Source organism: Macadamia integrifolia, unplaced genomic scaffold, assembly GCF_013358625.1.
Source record: "Macadamia integrifolia cultivar HAES 741 unplaced genomic scaffold, SCU_Mint_v3 scaffold958, whole genome shotgun sequence".
In the NCBI taxonomy this organism is placed as follows: Eukaryota; Viridiplantae; Streptophyta; class Magnoliopsida; order Proteales; family Proteaceae; genus Macadamia; species Macadamia integrifolia.
The window spans coordinates 199234-219880 of NW_024870601.1; the positions used below are offsets into that span (position 1 = coordinate 199234).

At 39.4% G+C, this 20647-nt stretch overlaps 1 protein-coding gene across 4 annotated transcripts in view; it reads right to left on the reverse strand.

Moving 5' to 3' along the window:
- The window catches only part of LOC122070638, a 105193-nt gene that overhangs the window by 77257 nt on the left and 7289 nt on the right, over positions 1-20647 (reverse strand). For all 4 annotated transcript variants that reach the window (XM_042634828.1, XM_042634826.1, XM_042634827.1 and 1 more), the window contains exons 7-11: positions 13707-13860; positions 13419-13556; positions 7160-7241; positions 5550-5836; positions 5339-5452 (exon numbers count right to left, since the gene is read on the reverse strand). In XM_042634828.1, the coding sequence (XP_042490762.1) occupies positions 5339-5452; positions 5550-5836; positions 7160-7241; positions 13419-13556; positions 13707-13860 (775 nt within the window). The remainder of the gene's footprint in view (positions 1-5338; positions 5453-5549; positions 5837-7159; positions 7242-13418; positions 13557-13706; positions 13861-20647) is intronic.

Below are 20647 nucleotides of genomic sequence, written 5' to 3' on the forward strand. Positions count from 1 at the left end.
TCACATCAGCACTAACAAAGTTCCTGTGAGTAATAGGGTCATTAGCATTTGTACCCTTTCTGAGTACGTGAATAACCCAAAAAAATGCACTTAGTAGACCTAGGAGATAGTTTATCTACTTGCATATGCAAATTATGAACAAAGCACACACACCCAAAGACTCGGGGAAGAACAGGAAAACTCGGCAAAGTAGGGAACATAATAGAAAAATGAGACCTTTCTAAGAGAACTGAAGATGGCATGCGATTAATCAAGTGACATGCAGTCAAAACCCCATCACACCAAAAATGCTTAGAAACATGCATATGAATCATAATAGCTCGAGCTACCTTGAGAAGATGCCTATTCTTGCGCTCTGCTACCCCATTTTGTTGTGGGGTATAGGCGCAACTAGTTTGGTGTATCATCCCACGGTTGACATAAAAATCAGAAATATCATTTTGAGTATATTATAAAGCATTATCAGAACGAAAAATCTTAATTAAAATACCAAACTGAGTTTTAATTTCATTATAGAATTGTTGAAACACAGATAAAAATTCAGATCTATCTTTTAACATGTAAAGCCATGTAAGGCGAGAATGATCATCCACAAAAGTCACAAAATAGCGAAAACCAAATCTATTACTAACTCTACAAGGACCCCATACATCAGAATGGACTAAAGTAAATAAAGACAGACTACGAGACACAGAGCGAGATGGGAAGGACACACGATGATGTTTGCCTAACTCACATGCCTCACATTCTAACCTAAGAACAGACTTAAAAGTAGGAAATAAAAGTTTCAACCTAGACAAAGATAAATGTCCTAAACGACAGTGCCATTGGAAAGGAGTCACATCCCCAACAGCAATAGCAGCAGCAGAAGAAGTAGGAGAGCCATAGTTGAGATAATATAAACCATCCTTTTCACACCCTCCACCAATCGTCTTCCTCGTGTGAAGATCCTGAAAAACACAGTAAGAGGGAAAAAAGGTTATTGAGCAATTTAATGAACTAGTTGGTTGGCTCACAGAAAGAAGACTTAAAGAAAATTGTGGAATATGTAACACAGAAGATAAATTCAGAGAGGGGGTAGGAGAGATAGTACCATGGCCTAGAACCGGTGTGGAAGCACCGTTGGCTAGAATAACAGATGTAGAATTGGTACTAGAGGAAAATGTCTTAAAAAGTGATGACTTACCAGTCATATGAGCAGAAGCACCTGAATCAATGATCTAGGGGGTAGATGTAGTGGTAAGAAGGGGTGAGGTACCTGCATGAGCTAAGGTGGCAGTGAATGTAGACCCACCATTGAATGTATTAGAGGATGCCTCGAGAGTGTGCAAGTGTCGGAGCAATTGACTGATGTCATCGCACAGACTGGTAGATGAATCTCCTGAAGGTCTCGGTTTAGCATCAACAAAAGACATTGTGTAAGTACCATCATCTGACACTGCAGGATTGGCTAACTGGGTTGCCCACTCTGGCTTGCCATGCTTTGCCCAACAAGTCTCTATAGCATGGTTGGGTTTCCCGCAATAAGTGCACTGGAGGGCTGCACGATCAGAAGGCTGTCCACTAGAACCTCGACCAGCCGATCCACGGCCCCCCCAAGACCGCGACCACGTCCACGGTTGGCAAGGAAGATAGAATTGTCTTTGGAAGACTGACCAGATTTAGTTGATAAAGTGATATGTTGCAGTCACGAATAAGTGTCATTTAGAGTAGGACCAGTATCGCCTGCAAGTAAATGGCCCTCCATTGCCTTCAAATCATTATTCAAACTAGTCTAAAATTTGGAAACGAAAAACTCATTCCGCTAAGCCTTCAATTTGTCTGTCTGTGGTCAAGGGCTGGAAAACATTAAGTTCTTCAACCATTCCCCTGAAAGTATAATAATACTCTGAAAGAGATCTATCAGACTAGCGAAACTGGAACTTCTCATAAATATCATAGATACGGGTCATGTTCTTTTCTTGAGAGTAAGTTTCCTTCAAATCGTCCCATACTCCCTTTGCAGTAAAGTGAAACATGACATTGGCAGCGACACTATTCCACAACCAGATTAAAATCAAAGCATTCTCCTTCATCCATTCATTATAACCCCTGTCAGATGATGAAGGAGAATCAGTAGTATACTTAAGTTTATCGTTGGCCATAAAGTAAACCTTCACAGATTGAGCCCAAAATAGGTAATTCGAGCTTCCCTTGAGCTCAATAAAAGTAATTTGGACATTGACATTGTCCGAGGCAAATGCAGTAGTCACAAAGGTAGTAGACTTGGTCTCAGCCATGAGAACCAAAAAATAAAGTAGACAAATAGAGTCGTAGAAATACCAAGAAAAACAGCAAACCACACCAGAACCATAGCTACTGGATATCTAGCTTTCACCCAAGAGACCTGAACCACAGCGACTGGATATCTGGCTTTCACCCAAGAGACCCGGGTTCGATAAAAAAAAGATGGTTACGGTTCAAGTTCTTCAAATCTTCAACATAGTACCCATAGAGCACGATCCATACATCAAATAAATCACTCCATGTGATTTAATACATAGTAGATGCAGTAATAGGTGGCTGCACACCAGAAGATTTCAACACAAAACCGAGATCGGCAGGGAGGATTTTGAAAAGCTTGATTTGATTACACTGGCTTTGATACCATGTTACAATCCCCGATACCTGTAATCAAACCAGAGAAAGAAGAAAAGAGAGAGAGATACGATCAAAAGACTCCCTAAAAGAGGAGTAGCCTGCGATCAGACCAGAATAGTTTGATCACAGGTTTACTCTTATTTTATATATTTTACCACAATAAAAAATAAGACAAGAGTACCTCATTAACCCTAAACCAGAACCATGGGCCGATAGGATAGAATTGTCCCTATCGGCCTAGTAGAACTAACACTAATCCCGTTATCGGGATTAGCATCATTCTTCACAGAACCCTTTCTGAAGACAGATGATAGGGTGCAATCTGCTACCCTAACTTTATCTCTACCTGAGGTGGGTGAATACTGGTGAAATAAACTGGAGGAACCGGTCATATGATCAATGGCACCGGAATCAATGACCCAGGGAGTGGAGACGACCAATGCACAATAACCACCAAATAAAATATCTAAGTAAGCGAAATTGGAACCTGAGGGGGATGAATTGGCAAGAGTTGAAGAATTGGAAGCCTTGAGCATATGTCTGAAAGCCTGGAGTTCCTCCTGGGAGGGTCCTATATCATTTGCAGGTGGGGTGTCCACATTCTCAGCCTGATGGACTTTGGTTTCGGATTGACCACGATCACGCTTTGTCTCAAAATCAGCAGGTGTTCCACGGAGCTTCTAGCAGTTGCCCTTGGTATGGTATAGCTTGTGGCAATGTTCACATTTAACAATCTCCTTGGTGGTATCACTAGTTCGATTTGCTCCCTCAGAGGTAGTAGTGGAGCTAGTTTGTAGGGCTGATTTTCAGTAATGGGAGGATGTAGCATAAAAGTTACGACGACATTCCTCCGTATAAACCAGGAAAGGACTGTTCCAAAGTAGGAAAGGGAGATTTGCTAAACACCTGAACACGAATCTAATCGTACTTAACATTCATACCAGCCAAGAAATCATACACCCTAGTTTTGTCCGCATGTTTGGTGTAAGCAGTACTCTCTTCAACATTAGCGGGATGATGATCTGCAAAGCGGTCCAGTTCATACCACAGAGTTCAAAGTATAGCATATTATTTGGACACAAAGAGTTCCTATTGCGTAATGGTAAGAACCTTCTTGCGAAGATCAAATACCTAAGCAACATTCCCTAATTGCCCATAGGTTTCCTTGGCAGCAGCCCAACTCTAAGAAGCAGTATCTAACAGCAAAAATCCTCTAGAAATAGATTGATGAATAGAAGAACCAATCAAATAAGCCATTACCAAAAATTCATTAGTGACCCATTTATCCTAAAGGTATCAGAGGGTTTCTTTAATTTTCACGTAATATGTCCAATGAGACCTCTACCAGCAATGGTAAGATAGGTAGATCTGGACCAGACGAGGTAACTAGTTCGCTCCAATTTCACAGAGCTAGCCCTAAAAGGCATGTAGTCATTGCAGCTTTGTCCATCAGGATAAAGTAATTATTCAGACATGATTGAACCAGTAAAAAATCAACAATGAGTGAGAAATACCATATCTTCAAAACCAATCGTAAGAAAGGGTCTACTTGGATCAAATTACCCAGTAAGGGTAGTGAGGCACTCCTCCAAATTATATCTGATTCTAATGAAGAACTATTGAGATAGGAAAATTAGGGTCTTGGAAGAAAACCCTAAATATCAAAGAAGAGGGGAGATTAATCCAAAGACTTGGCAGGTAGGGCCATAAGTCTAGCCGATTTCCTCTTCAAGGGTGAGGATGGTCTCCTCAAAAAATAAGCTAATTCTCAGGAGGGATTCCCAAAAATCGATTTGGTTAGGGTTTTGGAAGAAAACATTGATTTGCAAAAATCGATGAGTGTTGACTTTCAATCTTGCAAGTAGCGATGAGTCCTTCTAGGTTGCTGAACTTGATCTTCAAGAGGTAGAGGTGTGTTCTTCAAAGAGGTAGAAATGCACTTTCCAAATGGTAGAAGAATCAAAAATCACAGAAGGGTGAAGAACCCTAATGGTCTTGCAAGGTTTTTGAGTTTTAGTTCATGAGGTAGGGTATATGACAGCCACTAGATTCGTAGGAATCACCTCATTAGTGCTGCTCTATGGGGAGTTAAGGAGACAAAGGTAGGAGAAGATGGAGACTAACAAAGGTGGAAGGGAAGGAGATGGAGGCTTGCGATTTTCGAAGGAGAGAAGAAGAAGAGGCTGAAAACCTAGATCAGAAATGAGGCTTTCATACCATGTTAACAGTATGAATGGGGAGAATGCTTCTGTGATCAGTTAGATCACACAAGGTATTTATTTATAATAAGCAAAAGGGAAACCAGAAATACAAGTTTACCACCCCCCTAGCCAACCCACACTCTAACTAGGATAGAATAGGCCAGCCCAAGAGGGAAATCCCTAGTGTGCCCTGCAACACTAGTTTCATATTCTAACAAAGCCTATTCTAGTTTGGAAACTCAAAACAGTTAGGAAACTAAATCCTGTGTAGCTATCTCCTACTTAAACTACTCAAAAAAAAAAAAAATTACATGCTAATCGCAAAATAGAAATAAATAAAATCCTAACTATCCTACTAGACCAAAGACCTAGATTTGGACCCGGTTCTTGGTCTAGGTTCCCAAACGGCTTCGAGCCTGTTAAACCATGAATCTGCATCAGTAAGTTCATAATAAAAGAGCAAAATGTCTTAGTATATGCCTGATAATTCAACATACCACCATAATCAGCAAATTCTCGCGGCAGCATTGAAAAGAAGTGTAGAAGTATCTCAAGGGGCACATCAGTGGGGCATATCACAGAAGAAGCAGCCTTGAAGACTTCCGTAGAAACTGAAAGTCATTACAAGTAGATACATTTTATTATCAAAGAATGAGAGTTCAACTTGAGAGGGGGAAAATATATATATATAGCTCACAAATCAGGAACCTCGAAGACGATAATGAGGATTAAAATGCTGTTTGCTGTCTTCAATAATGAGTCTCAGAATATCCAATAGTTCTGCCTTGTTATTGTAGAAAAGACTTTCTTGAGAGGATTCTGGTTGAGCCACATCCCAAGAACCACCTTCATACCATTGTGCTTCACTTTCCCAAGGTGTTTCAGCTGCCACAGCAGCTGAAGCAATGCAGACAGCAAGAGCCATCAATCCAGCTCGGCCAAAGGATTCTTGTTTAGCAACAGATGCTAAATTGCAGAGGAATGTAACCCGTTCCCTGTAGAGACATATGAAGTGGTTTATCTATATCATTTTCCACAAGTACTTTTTCAAGTAACTACGCCAATAGAATGTACATAGACTAACATACAACAATGATCTGTCCCCTTCGCTAAAAAAAAACCTACATACATACAATTGCATTGGGCAAAACATAATCTATTCTATCAAATTATTATAAAACAGTACATATAAAAACAGAAAGTGGGTACAGCAAGGATATGACCCCAAATACGGCATGTATCTAAAAGTGAAATGTCAACACAAGTACACAAACAGATATGATAGTTTATAATAAGCAAGAAAACTAACTAAAAGACCTAATTCAGTCCCTGACAATATCATTTGAAGCCGCCTTCATTAATTGACAGAAGTCAGCCACATCAATCCAAGGTGTAAAGTAAGGAAGGCGGCTTCAAATGATATTGCCCAGCCCAGTCCAACCCAGCCCGATTTTAACCCTGATCTATTATTGCGTTTAGTAATAGTGTTCCCCTTCCCCTAGGCCCACATCATGTGTTACACAAGCTGTCTATATGACTTCAACTCACATTATGTGTTTACACAAGTCACATGCTCTTACCTATTGAGCTAAGACGACAAAATGGCCAAACTATTCCCCCCTCCCCCTTTTTTCTCCACATAGGTTGTCTTTGTGTCTCCTGTCATGTATTGTATTGGGCCAAAATTTGGCCTGTCCAGTTTTTGGGAGATGTGATGATACTGGGAGATTAAAAGGTCTATCTTATAACCAAATTGACAACCTTTCTTGCTGCAAATTTATGGATTAGGGTGGAAAGGGCTGGCCATAGTCTTAACATCTCCCCACCCCCTTTTTGTATGTATAGGCTTAACATTTGTGACCCTTTGTAAGAAAAAAAAATACAGGACCAGCCAGGGTCAACCGCCAACCCTAAGCCCTATAGGGTTGGGCCTGACCGTGAACCCGACAGGATTGGGTTGGGCCTGGGTTGAGTTTTAGGGGCCTAGGTTGGGTTGGGGTTTTAAGAAACCCGGCCCAATCCAGCCCTGTTTAGCTCCTATTATATATGATCTTTAATAGAGTGCGGCGGCAGAAGAGAATTCTGCAGCCAAGCCCAAATAGCAAGGATAAAGACTGAAGAGTTCAGTTTATATTGTCTATGTTGGCTGAATAGCAACACGCTTAAGTATGTCATTTGTTGAAACATTAACAATGATTAAACCTCTTAAACAAATATATCTAAACAGCATTGAGTTGCCAAAAGTAAACTCTGTTACGCTTTATTGAGTCTAAACCAAATTTCACAAATAACAGAATCATGAAACAAGACGAGCATACCTCCCAGAGAAATAAGAGGAGAACTGGCCAAAAAAATTGGATGCACCTTCAATTGTTTTTGAAGAGTATACTCCTTTGACACCTAGAAATTAAATACACCCGAATATTCATAAATATACGTATACATGAATATGAGTGCTTTGAAATAAAATCCATTAAATAAGCAATTACATGATGCAAAAAATTAGACTATGCAATACAACAGTTCTGTGATAATCATATTGTTCATGGAAAAATAATTTAAGAATGATATTCCCCATGAAAATATTGACACTGTTTTAGTCCGGTCAATGACATGAATATAACAACTGAGACTTCTGACACCAATCCATTTGCAAAAACCATAAAGTGAATCAAATTTTGGGATTGGAGCATTCGAATTTGCTATTACTAATTAAGGGAAAACTTTTTTCAGGGTGAATATAATAATTCATTACCAAAGAGGGGAAAAAAGGGAAAAACAAGAGGCCCCAAGGGGGGAAAAAGAAAGACAAAAACTAGCAAACAACACAACACCAACCCATCAAGGGAGGGGTCAAAGGGCTGCAAAAGAGAGGGGCAAAACCTAGGAGACAACAATGAGCCTATTACTTGGGGAATCCCTTATATTAAGATGGGGGAGCAGGGAGAGTTTAGGACTAAAATCAAAGAAGATGGAATTCCAAATCTTATCAAATGACTAGGAGTTGGATGTTCATCTACGAAAAGTACGTTCCATCCAAATATATGGTTGATGGTGGCAACGAAGGCAAGTTTACCAATGGTATCATAAATAGATTTCCCTACAAAAGTCATATCCACCCAAATCAATTCACTCAAGGGAGAGGATTCTTCTATTGCTAAGCCAGCATTTACTCAGGACTCTCTTCCAAACTGAAGAGGAAAGGGGGCAAGAGAAGAAACACCATTCCAACATAAACAGCATGGGGGGGGGCCTAAATTTCGATGATGGATAAGGAAAGACCCTGTAGGGAGGCATTTGGATAAGGCGCACCAAATGGTGAAGTTGTGGCAAGGGATGTAGCCTTTAAACCAAACAATCTTGCACCAAGGAGACAAAAGACCCGAAATCTGACGGAATGCCAACTTGAGGAGGAGCTGAAGAGACCCATAGACGATAGAGCCAAACAACACTTACGCCCATAGCACACCGCCCAGGGGGGAGAGGAGGCAAGGCATTCCAGATGTCGGATAATAGAGGGGGGGAGAGTGGGGCAGCCTAATCACCATTAGGGATAATGGTAGCAACTAAGGACTCCCTACGCATCCATGATGAGTAAATAGCTCTAGCACTCGCCACTGAGGAAAGGACACCCATAGGATGCTAGTTATCGAGCCAGAGCAAAGTGGATATCCCACCATCAAACCCGTAGGAAATAAACCCTAAAGCAATAGTTCTAACTTTCATAATCCTATACCAGACCCAAGAAGAATCCGAGGAGGGGGCAACCCTCCAAAGAGAGTCCTTCCAAAGAAGACTATAGTATACCCAAGCAACCAGATATTGTCCTTCTTAGTCACGATTTTCCAGATCAGCTTGAGGATGCTAGCAAAGTTGGCCTCTTGGATCCTTCTCAAACCAAGAGCCCCCTCACTCTTGGGGATGAAAATTGCAGCCCATTTGATTAGGTAAAGAAATCTACATGATGCAACCCCTTTCCAAAGAAAAGAACACATGAGATCCCATTACCTTGATGGTAGATTGGGGCAGCCCAAAAACACCAGACCAATAAATAATGTAAAAGGATTGGAGTCTAATTAATTACAAGAGCCCCGCATAAGAGAGGAGCTTCCCTTTCCAAAGCTGAAGCCTCTTGCCAATGAGATCCAACATAGGAGTGCAATGGTAAGCCATCAACCTAGTAGTGATAAGGGGCAGCCTAAGGTATTTAACTAGGATATCGCTAAGTGAAGCCAATCATTCAAGAAAGTAATCTCTAATTGACCCAGGCTAAGAAAAAGTGGGATTTAAGGAGGTTGATACAGAGACCCGAAAAACCTTCAAATATATGCAAGCCTTGCAAGGAAAACATTATGGACTCAATAGAGAGAGGGTCACTTGAGAATATCATAAGGTCATCATCAGCAAAAGCAAGGTGGGTTGACATGAAGGCTTTACATTTAGGGATGGGGGAGATGAGGTGTTGGTCCGTATTGGATCGGATGCTTTTTTAGAGAACTTCAAGGGCCATAGAGAAAATGAAAGGGGAGAGGGGACAGCCTTGGGGGATACACACAGAGGAGGCACAATAGTCGTCCAGGCTACCATTTACAAGCACAGAGAAACAAGGAGAGGAGATGCATAAATGTATCCAATTGACAAAAACAGGGGGAAGGACATCTTAAAGCAAGACTTTGGAAATGAGCCCACTTGAGGGAGTTGGACTCTTTGTGAATATCAATCTTCATAAAGGCAGCAGGGAAGTGAGATTTCTTGTTGAACCCTTTAACAATGTCGTTACATAGAAGGATGTTATCAACAATGCTTCTACCAGAAATGAAAGTTGATTGGTTTGCACTCACCAAGGAGCCAATTACCAGCTGAAGACAATTGGCAAGGACTTTGGCTATGAAGTTGTACAAGAGGTTGCACATAATCACACTTCCTTATCTCGGGAAAAGTTAACATAATTAAACTTCCCTTAATCCCTCTTCTTTGGTCCTCTGCTCACCAGTTTCTTAAAATTTATTGCAAAAACAGCTACATAGGCTCAATTTTCCTTCAAAACAATAGGTTACTATGGAGTAAACTCAGGGTCTATAGAGAAGGCCACAGACCCCATTCGAAAAACACTAGCTTGGCATTATCCTTATCAGAATACAAGCATATGGAAAAAAGCTCTACCACTTAGGACCTTGTTATGCACCTGAATAAATATACCAATCTGTTAACATTTGTATCCCTATAACAGGGAGCACTTTCAAAACAAAAGACCCATAACAGGAAATATAAGGCAATGGATGTCAAAGCCCAAGTGTTGATTTGCCATCAGTGATGGTGTGGACCACAGGCCACATGAGAGATCCATGAGCCATTGGACCCACACACAAAATCGAACTGAGTGATTTTTTATGAAGTAATTGAGTTTCTTGGAACATATAGACTCTGAGTCTCTGACAGTTTATCTGTATTACTCTTACGATGGGAAGCAAGGGTACTTTTGTAATTTAATAGTTATATGTTTGGTTGTAGTTTGAGTCTAGTCTTATCCTAGTGTCTTGACTTCATGTTATTTTCATTAATTTAGTACGGGGTTGATAGTGATAGGTTTACTGTCAAGCAACTCTAGTTTAACTTCTCAAGCTTGAGATTACTGGAAGTGTGAGAAAAGACTGGAATATTTCGAAAGGATATATTTTTTTAATAGTGTTCCAAAATATTTGAAGTTAGGGTATTTTGATGTTTTTGCTGTCATGGGGTGGATTCTTCGCAACACGGACATGTGATACATCCATCTTTCCATTATGGCGCCCTGAAGCTGCATGTGTAATTACTTATTTTTCTTTCTCCACTCTTTCTGTTATTTATTCTATTGCTATTTTGGACTGTGATCCATTTTCAATGATTAAAATCATTTTCTTCTACCATTTTCTTTTCTCCAGTAGTGTATCTCCTCAGTCCTCACTGTTGATATACATTGTCATGTGCCCTTCCTAACAGCTAGAGCTTTTGGGATAAGCGGTTGTAACATTCTGTTAAGAGCACTATGTTTAGTATTGGTGTAGGAAGATGTATTATAAATGTTTTGTTTCTGTCAAGAACTTAAACCTGTCCTTGGTAGTTATTATGGGTTTTGTCCATAATTGTGAATATTGTTAATTGATCTCCTACAAATAAAGGGCATAGTTCATCGCTAGAAGTGCCAGTTCCACCTTCATAGTCTCAGTTAGCCATTCCCTAGGGTGGGATACCTTCAACATGTTGGTGATGGGGCTCATGGGTGGGCAGTGATGGACTCTCATATTAATTGGTCCCAAAACATGCCATGGGATACCTATGTGTTGCATTCCGAGGAACGGCTACGATATCTTCAATGGTACACAACTCGTGGATTGGATCCGCCAAGAAACACCTTGTGGAATTGAGTTGTGACTGGTGAGTGTTGTATCATCTATCATGTATGCTTGTTTTTCCATTATACCATATGTTTTGATTGTTTTAATAGCTTATTTATATTTCCAGTATCTAAATTATATTTAGACTTAGTGTTTATTACAAATTACCAAGGCTAGTGTACAACATCATTCAACATACACTGGCAAATTTGGGTCAACCCCACAAGTACCATTTTGGGAGTTTTTTTTTTCTGAAACTAATTTATTGATTAGGTTTAAAGTCCAAAAATAGCCAGCACATAAAAAATCAGGGCCAAAAGAAATTTCTTGGCCTCGAAACCTTGGTTTCAAGTTGGCCCAAAAATTACCAGGTTTCAACCTGGTTTCAACAATTTTGACCCATATCTCAGTTTCGGGCTTGGTCGAACCAGCCTCAAGATCGAGATGTCGTCCTTGGTTCTTGTCATCTGCTTGTGTCTTCAACAACAATATTTTCTTATGAAGATGGTCATAGCTGTGGTATTCAGTAACAACCTCCTAACAAAATATGGTCATATTTGTGGTATTCAGCAACAACATTCTATTAGGTCCCCAACAACCTGATGTTGCTACTTGGTCCCCAACAACCTGATGGTGCTACTCGGTACCCAGCAACCTTATGTTGTTACTTGGTTCGCAGTAACATTTACTGCACTTTTACCTAGTTCGCAGCAACCTATGATGCAATTTTATATGTGAGACTGTGACCTGTATTTGGGGCTCATAAGTGTCTAATCTTTACTAATCAAATCTCTAAGCATGTGATCTTTACTAATCACATCATTGCTACTCTGTTTTTGGTGTTCTTTTGAATACCTCGATAATTGTAATCTTATCGTGAAGATTACTACTTAATACCTGCCTTACTTGAGAAGGGCTTATAAATAAAGGAGAAATTCACGAAAGGGGGACAATGAATCTTATCGTGACAGGTTGGATTCTCTTATTTGCTCTTTCTCTTCTCTCCTCTCTCTTCACGAACGCAGGTACTGGTTTCAGATCCTGATTTGATACAAGCCTACAACATATAACAACAAAAACTTTCGGAGATCATGTTTTTATTCAGCAGTAGAATGATGAGGACGTACGAGCACCAAGAAGCACCATACCAGTGTACCTTGCTCCATATAAATTCATTTACTGAAACGATGCAACTATTAACAAGGGGAGAAATCATTAGAAAAAAAAAGCCAGAATGAGGATTTGAGAAGATTTCTTTTGAGTCACAAATTTTCTTATTTTGTTATTCCAAGTCTTGTATCACTTTCATATCCTAGTACATTCATATTTTGCTCATTTTTAGTAATTACAAGTCATTTTTAGACTATCATGGATTACTATTTTAGTAAATCCGGTTTTCCTATTTTAAAAACATAATACTACTGTTTACTGTAACCAGTTTTACCAGTTTTACTAATTTTTCGCTCAGTAAATTTAGTTTCAACTTTCAAGAAATATTTTAACTTACTAATCCAGTTTTCTTATTTTAACAACATTAGGAATTTTTAGCTTACAAGATATATTTTAGAATCTACGGTATGGGTGGAAATTTTCTGTGAGTACTCATTGACTTCAATCAGATAAATTTCCTTCGAAGAAATTTTCCCAGTCAGCAACTAGGGTCAGTCTGCATTTCTCTAATCACAACAGCAGGCTTTTTGAATAAACATGGGCCATTGAATGAGTTAACAGCTTGAAGGGAAAGAATTAGGTTTCTAAGTGCCTATAGTCATCAGTCAAAGAAGAAGCACAGAAGAATTATTTGTGGTCACTTGCATTAACCTGAAGATTGCCTTCCCATAATTAAAAGGCCTCCAAACAGCAGTGAACCCATGCATAATCAATCTGAATGTCCTTTAGCTAGCTTAGCATATATTTTCTGATGCACCTCTATGTGCAAAATGGCATTGCCGTTCTGCAGTCTAAGCATTGACCTCAATGCCTACAATGTTATCGGTCATGGGCAGTGACTGGCCCTATGACAATCAAGGAGTTGTAATGGACAGCAGTCACAGCACAATGATGATACAACTAGCAGAGAAATCAATCAAACATACTAGTCGTAGATCAAATTGTAAGCCAAAATTCCACAATGGACAATACAATTTCTAGTGGAAGATTGGAAAAGCATTTAAAATGATAATAAGTTCAGTCAGGAACAAACCAAAATCTCTGTGGTGCACTGTGTCATTCAACCCTTCCATTAATGGCCCAAGTACAAAACTTTTCGGCACTTGCTTAGCCCAATCATAATGATTCTTCCAATCGATATCCAAAAATGACTGCATGATCAAGCACCTAACTGCAAATTAAAATACAACCCCAAAAGAATGTCAAAAATGACAAAGGCTCCCCCACCCCCCCAAAAAAAAAAATTAATAAGGTACAAAAATACCCAAAGATCATAATCCAGTCATTCCATAGTGCTACCAACTCCAAGTGACTGAAATACCTTGAGGATTTTCATGAAAAAAGCCCCGTTCCCATAAAATTGCTAGCCAGCTAAAGATTCCTTCTAAAGTCTCCATTTGAATTTGATCAGCGCCTCCACCAATGGAATTTGAAGAAGAATCATGCGGAGAAGGAAGATGAAGCAGCAATGTTACCTGAAAGAAATGACAAGGTCAATTGGGAATGTTTAGCAGACTACAAACAGGTAGTAACATACTTAGTTAAACATTATTGCTAGCATGAAAGATGACGAGTCACCCTAAAGAAGACCACCATGACAGGAGAAAAAGTACTACATGCAAAACTGGAAAGAGGTGTTTGGTTCATGGACAGGTGGGATTACAAAGATGTATCTCCCATCATAAGTGAAATGGTAAAATAGGTGATGGCTGTGTGAGGAAAGATGGACTGTAATCACCGCAGGTTCTCCGGATGAGGATCCTATTTTTTATCTTTGTCAATGTCATCCCCCATCAGAAAAGATGGAAGAATGCTCATCAGGGGAAAACAAAGACCCAACTTCTCAGCTCAGAGGAAATGGCAGCATCTGCTTATGATGTTGGTAAGCAGCCGCGATTTTCCTCCCAGGGAAGTCAAGACTAAATGATCGAGTTCTCCAGGTGTTTAAGAGCCAGACAAGCCAAATAGGAAGCCATTCTAGGTGCATGTGGCAGTCTTCCTAATGCAGAGATGATACAGTACCAGCGTAGGAGGACAAATAACCAAGTTTAAAACTAGACCTGGTTCTGGTTCTAGTAAGCCCCACGACCAACACTTGTGGATGTTCTTCTAGAAGATTGAAAGAAGATTTGAGTTTCTATTTCTCAAAACACTTAGTAGCCAAGTACTGAAAGTTACTTATTTTGTAATACAGTACATATTATAAATGAAGCAAAAGGAGGCACAGCCTCCCACGACTTGAGTTATTGAGAAATTGGGTTTTTCCCTCTTTTGGTCAGTGGTGAAGCTGTCCTTGGACTGTGATTTAGTGTAGCTCCTGCCCTTGGTGGTGATGATTGGTAAGGTTTGGTGGTGATTCCAACCCCACAGGCTTTGTTGGCAATTCCTGCTTATTTTAGAGTGAAAAAATCCTTGGCTTGGGTTATCTGTGTTGGGCCTTTGGTCCAATGGATATTCATTTTAATGGGAAACTTCAATGAGCCCAAAATATGGGTAGAATGTAGGAACAGGATTTACTTGATTAATATAATTAGAGTCCTTGTTTGGGTCGGTTTCCTCTATTATTTCAGTTTCCTAGTCAGTTTATGTTATCGTATCAGTTCAGTATTGGTTAGGCCTTTCCTTTTTTGAGTTTGAGTCTGTTTTCAAATGTTCTATACAAGTCGGTAAGGAGATACAACACTGTACACAAATTTGGAGCAATGAATTTGGACTGTTGCCTTTGGTTCTGTGGTGGTGACACAAATAGTGCCTGCTGTGGGGATTTAGGGCCCGTTTGATAACGTTTCAAGAAACGCGTTTCTGTCGTTTCTGTTTCCAGAAACAGCAGAAACGGAGCAAAAAGCGTTTGATAAAACTGTTTCGTTTCACTTATTTTTAGAAATAGAAATATAAACTTTTACTTATTTATAGTTCAAGAAACGACCCAGGCGAAACAAGTTCAACTTGTTTCCAGAAATGAACTTGTTTCGCCATTTCTGGAAACGACTTGTGGCAATTATTTCACTGGTTACCATCGACTTCTAAAAACATGACTTATCAAACACCTTCAATTTCGTTTCTGTTTCTAGAAATGGAAATTTATGTTTCTGCCGTTTCTTGACACAGAAACGGCAGAAACATTATCAAACGGGCCCTTAGTATGCTCCCTGGTGGTGATTCCAGCCCTATAGATCAAGTGTTGGTTCTTGATCAAATATTTTCTATTATTTTATTTTATTTCTATTCTATTTCAGTTTCAGTTTCAAAATCCCAAAAAAAGCCTATCATTACCGACGAATTCTAGTTTCCTACTTAACTTGGATTTCTCCACATTGTTGTTTGATTCAACCTACTTGCGACAGCAACATCCTCTCCATACTAGTGAAAAGACCTCTCAACCTGTCCTACAGATGTTTTTTGAGCTCTTTTTAGACCCAGGTGGTGGAACAGAGCAGAGGGTCTTCATACTTCTTCGAGGAAGGGAGGTCAAGTGGCAGACATCCCAAGCCATGAGGAGAGTGACCCAGCCTCCGATCATCTAACCAGTCTTCTATCTGCCTTTTCGTCATGTAAGGCTCGGTACATGAGTCCTGTATGCCCCGACCATTGTGGAATCCATCAGTCTCGCTTTAAAAAATGTCTCTTGTTTTAAAATTGATCTCCGAATTCTCATTTTAGTTCTCTTTTTTGTTGTTAGTTCTGAATCTTTTAATGGTTGCAAAATCTGAACCTTCAAATTAAAACATGAAATCCTACAGCAACAAGGATTTATACACTTTTTTTAGATTTCTGGTTCAGTTTTGGAAATTTTGTTACTTTTCAATAAGTTATTAGAACCTTAGTTGATCTCTGTTTTAGAGCCCCAATTCTGTCGATTGATTCTGCAGTTGTTGAGTTGTCCTTCCCCACATAGGATTACTCCATAACTGTGAATCTGACCATCAGATTTTGATCACACTTTGTAGAAATCTTCTACACTAATTAAGACCCTTTGACTAGATTATTAGCCAAATTAGACATACTGCTTTTTGTGAGTAGTTTACTTTTTCAAATCTGGTTAGTTCTCTTTTCCCTGCGATCCTGTTGCAAGCTGATCTCCCACTGGAGATCACTTGTTCAAGATTAGCATTGCATTACTGTCCTAACAGGTTAGTGGAACCTGTCAATTAGTATCAGAGCTATGGTCCACAGTGAATTAAGTCCCTCTACAATTGCTAGATCCAAAATTTTCTTAACCTTCCTGGGGAGTCAAGGCAATTGGATGAACGATTGGATCTAATTCAGCAAAGAAGCAGCATACCAATCACCTTCTACTTTACATACTGATCTCAACTTTGCACATCCACAGGAAGAGAAGAGACCACTAATCAAAGAATAGGAACCTAAGGTCGAGGTTAAAGTTGAAGAGAATCCAGCAATTGGCAATGACAAAGAAGAGATGGGCTTGAAGATTTTATTGTAGAAGCCTACATTGAAGAAAGTTGAAGCAAACAAGTTTGAAACAGTGGACGATGAGATTGTGATTAAGGAACTCAGCACTAGAATTGAAGTGGAGGTTCAAGAAGTAACTACAGAGAACTCTAAGGACGTGCCATACACAGCTGAGATTGACAGATGTTGAACATGTAAAGTTCATGATGACACCCAAGTTCTTCAAGGAGAGAAAGCCATGACTTGAGGATTTCATTCCTAGCTATCGTGAATGACCAGAATACTGTTTTGGGCTGAAAATGGATCTACACCACACCAAGTTGATCCCTAGATTTATTAAAACTCGAGGAGGAGTTCCTTCAAGCTGGGTGATGTAGATCAGGCTTGTAAAAGAAGGGGCTGTTGATCCCAATCGAACCAGGCCAACCAGTTCCAATTTTGTTTACTTGAAAACCAGCAGCAAGCCAGCCCCAACATGGGCCAATCAGCCAGCCAACTTATGGTTAGTGTTCACACAGGTACTGTTCACGTTACAGTATCTTGAGTCCCAATATTGACAGCTGGCTTGGAAGAGATGCTACCAATAGTTGTTAGGATATTAGATATTAGTTTCTATTTTCTGTTTTGCCTTGGACAGCAAGCCACAAGGACGGCTTCTAGAAGATTGGATTTGTTTCTTTAGTTTGAAGTTTCCTTTGTTTGTGTTGACAAGTAATTAGTTGCCTCTAGAAGATTCTAAGTTTCTATTTTATTTCTTTCTTGGTGAACAAGTTATTATTTGTCAGGAAGTTTGTGTCGTAAGTCAATAGGTTTCTAATTTTAGTTTGTCCCTTCTTTTTTTTTTTTTGGGTTTCTTTCTATGTTTTGAGTCTCTACCCTCTACCATATAAAGAGGTGGTGCTGTAACACAATTTTAAGACACGTACTAATTAAACAAAGTTGCTTGTTTGCTTGCAATTATTCAGCCTGAGATAGGTGTACTTCATCAACTGAGAGAGTTGAGGATGAGAGAGCTGAGATAGCCATTCTCCTACCCCCTTTCTTATTTAATCGATTCTCGCCTTATTCCTTTTCTTTGCTCTTTATTTTACCTTATTATTGAGTGATTGTGTGATTCACAACCTATTTGAAGCCTTGAAGACCCTCATCCATTAAAGATTGCAGATCAGCCCCAAATCAGGATCGATCCAAGCTGTTACCTGGTTCTCTCTCTTGGTTCAAAAATCAGATCTCACTAATTTGAAGGCTTTTGCTGAAACCCTTTTGAGGGTTTGTTTACCCCCATAAAAGAGACACTAGACCAGAGCTGGGAGGCCTTTGGAGGACTGGTCGGCCAGCTACAGAATTCTCTCCATTCAGCCTGTGAAACCCTAATCTGGGTAGACTTTGGAAAGCGAATGGTTTCCTAACTACTTGGAGGAATTCAACCAAATTTGGAGGATAGTTTGGGAATACTGTAGGCCACATCCATACCAAATTTCAGGCTCATCTGAGTTACAGTTTGTGAGTTCTCAAATTTTCTCTATTTCAGCCTATTTGTCAAATCTGAGAAATTTTTATTGGAGATCAGATCTGAACCTTTAGTCTAACTTCGGGATGGAGCTTGTACAATAATTGGGGTTATTTGCTTAGGTGAAAAACCTGACATTACCAGGGAGTGTTGATGCAGAGCTCAAACAATACGAATGTTGGAGGACAAAAAACCACGACCAAACCAAATCTGGTTTTGGTTCTAGTAAACCCCATGACCAACACTTGTGGATGCTTATAAAAGGGTGAGCGAAGATTGATTGGGCACCATGTGATATGCGTGGAGAGGAGATTATCTAGAAGATTTCTAATTGGAATATTCTGTTAGATCTGCTACTACTTTAGTTTCTATTTTGTGATAGTTCCTTTAGTCTAGTTTCTATTTTATAATAGATTTAGTTGCTAATCAAAAGCAATCGAGGAGCTGCAATTTTGGTTCTATTTTTGTGTAATAGCAATTAGATCTGCTTTCTAGAGGAGTTCATATCGTTAGTTTCTATTTCTTAAGATACTTAATAGCCAAGTAGGGAGAGTTAATTATTTTGTAATACAACACATTTATAAATAAAACAAAGGAGGCACAGCCTCCCCCGATTTGAGTAATTGAGAATTTGGGTATTCCCCTATTTTTCCAGTGGTGAAGTTGTCCTTCCCCTATTTTTCCAGTGGTGAAGTTGTCCTTCCTTTCTTTCTTCCTTTTTCCTTCACCTTCTGTCCTTCTCAAGTTCCAGCAAGCATATCAGGGTATAATCCTTATTATGTTAAATTTTCAGCACCATCTGAGTATTGGATGATGAGTTATTCAATTATCCTCCATTGGTTCTGTCTCTACCAAATATTTAATCACCGCAATTCTGTCCTATAGCTGAGTTTCCCAAATCTGTCCTAACATCAAGGTTTAAAGTATCTCCGATACCGATACTTATCTTAAATTTAGCCGACCGATACGATACATTGAATTTTTAAAATCCTTTCGTATCGATAAATATGCTACGATACATACCAATATGCCACTGATACACCATCGATACGTACTGATACTCTATAGAAAATATAAAATCGAGATGAAATATACGTTTTGGTATGTATCGGTGAGTATTGGTATGTATCGGTGAGTATCAGTACGTATTGGTGAGTATCGGTAAGTATCGATCAGTGAGTATCGGTACTCACCGATACAGTGCGCTACGGTCATATAATGGCCAAGATGGGTATTTTTCAGAAAACACGATTTTTTGAGGGGGTTTTTGTTCCTAAGTTGCTGCCAGCCATATTTCTCTCTAACTAAAGTGGAAATCAAGGTTGGGAACAAAGATTTTACATTTATGGGACAACTACAAACCTTGAATTCTTAGTGCAATACCCTCAATTTAGTGTTTATGCATAATACATGTTATCAATAGCTTTTTTTAACAAATTTTTTATGCAAAAGTGTTTAAAAAGGTGTTTCATATCCATTTATATGCGTATCTTAGCGTATCTCCGATACAATACGATACCCTCTGATACGTATCTTAATTTTGGCCGACCGATACGGCGACCAATACTGATACTTTAATCCCTACCTAGCAGGTTAGTGAAACATGTCACTTCCTTCAATCATCAACTCTTTGACCTCCAACAAAGAATGACTAGGAAATTACCTTTTCTTTTTAAGGATCCAGTTCACACCAATAATTGTGGAACCAAATCCAGTCAACAGAGGCAAGGGGACAATATGCTGAGTTACACAGGTTCATAGTATGGGAGAGGCCAGCATAAATATCATTTTAAGAGGGTCCCTTAACACACCATATCCTTATTATTTTGTTTTTTAATTTTCTCTTTTCTTGTTTTATTTTCTCTCTCTTTGATAGTGGCCACAATTATAACTAAGTGAACAGTATTCCTTGTGGATAGGGATGGTCCCTTTCTCTTTGCATCCTATAATTGTTGTGTAGGTTGTTGTTACCACCTTGAGGGAGTTTGTGAAGGAAGGGGGTGGGGCTGGGGTGTTTCATTTGGAGGGGCAAGAGTGGAGTATGGTAGCATCTGTCATCAGCAAGGGGGTATTTAGGGACCTGGTCTTTTCACTCTTTTATAGGCAGTTTTCACTTTCTTTGTAGTTTGGCCTGAATTTCATAGCCCTCTTCCAAAATTCTCAATTTCACAAAATTTATGTTGCCTAAAAAAACACCTTGACCTCATTTCAACTGAATAGTGAATAGAAGAACATGAATTATGTTCAGATTCTTGATGCCTTTCCGAGCAGGCACTGAAGTTATAGTTTAACTGGTGCTCCTTTTTTTAATCAGTTTTCCCCACTTTTTTGTGTGTTTA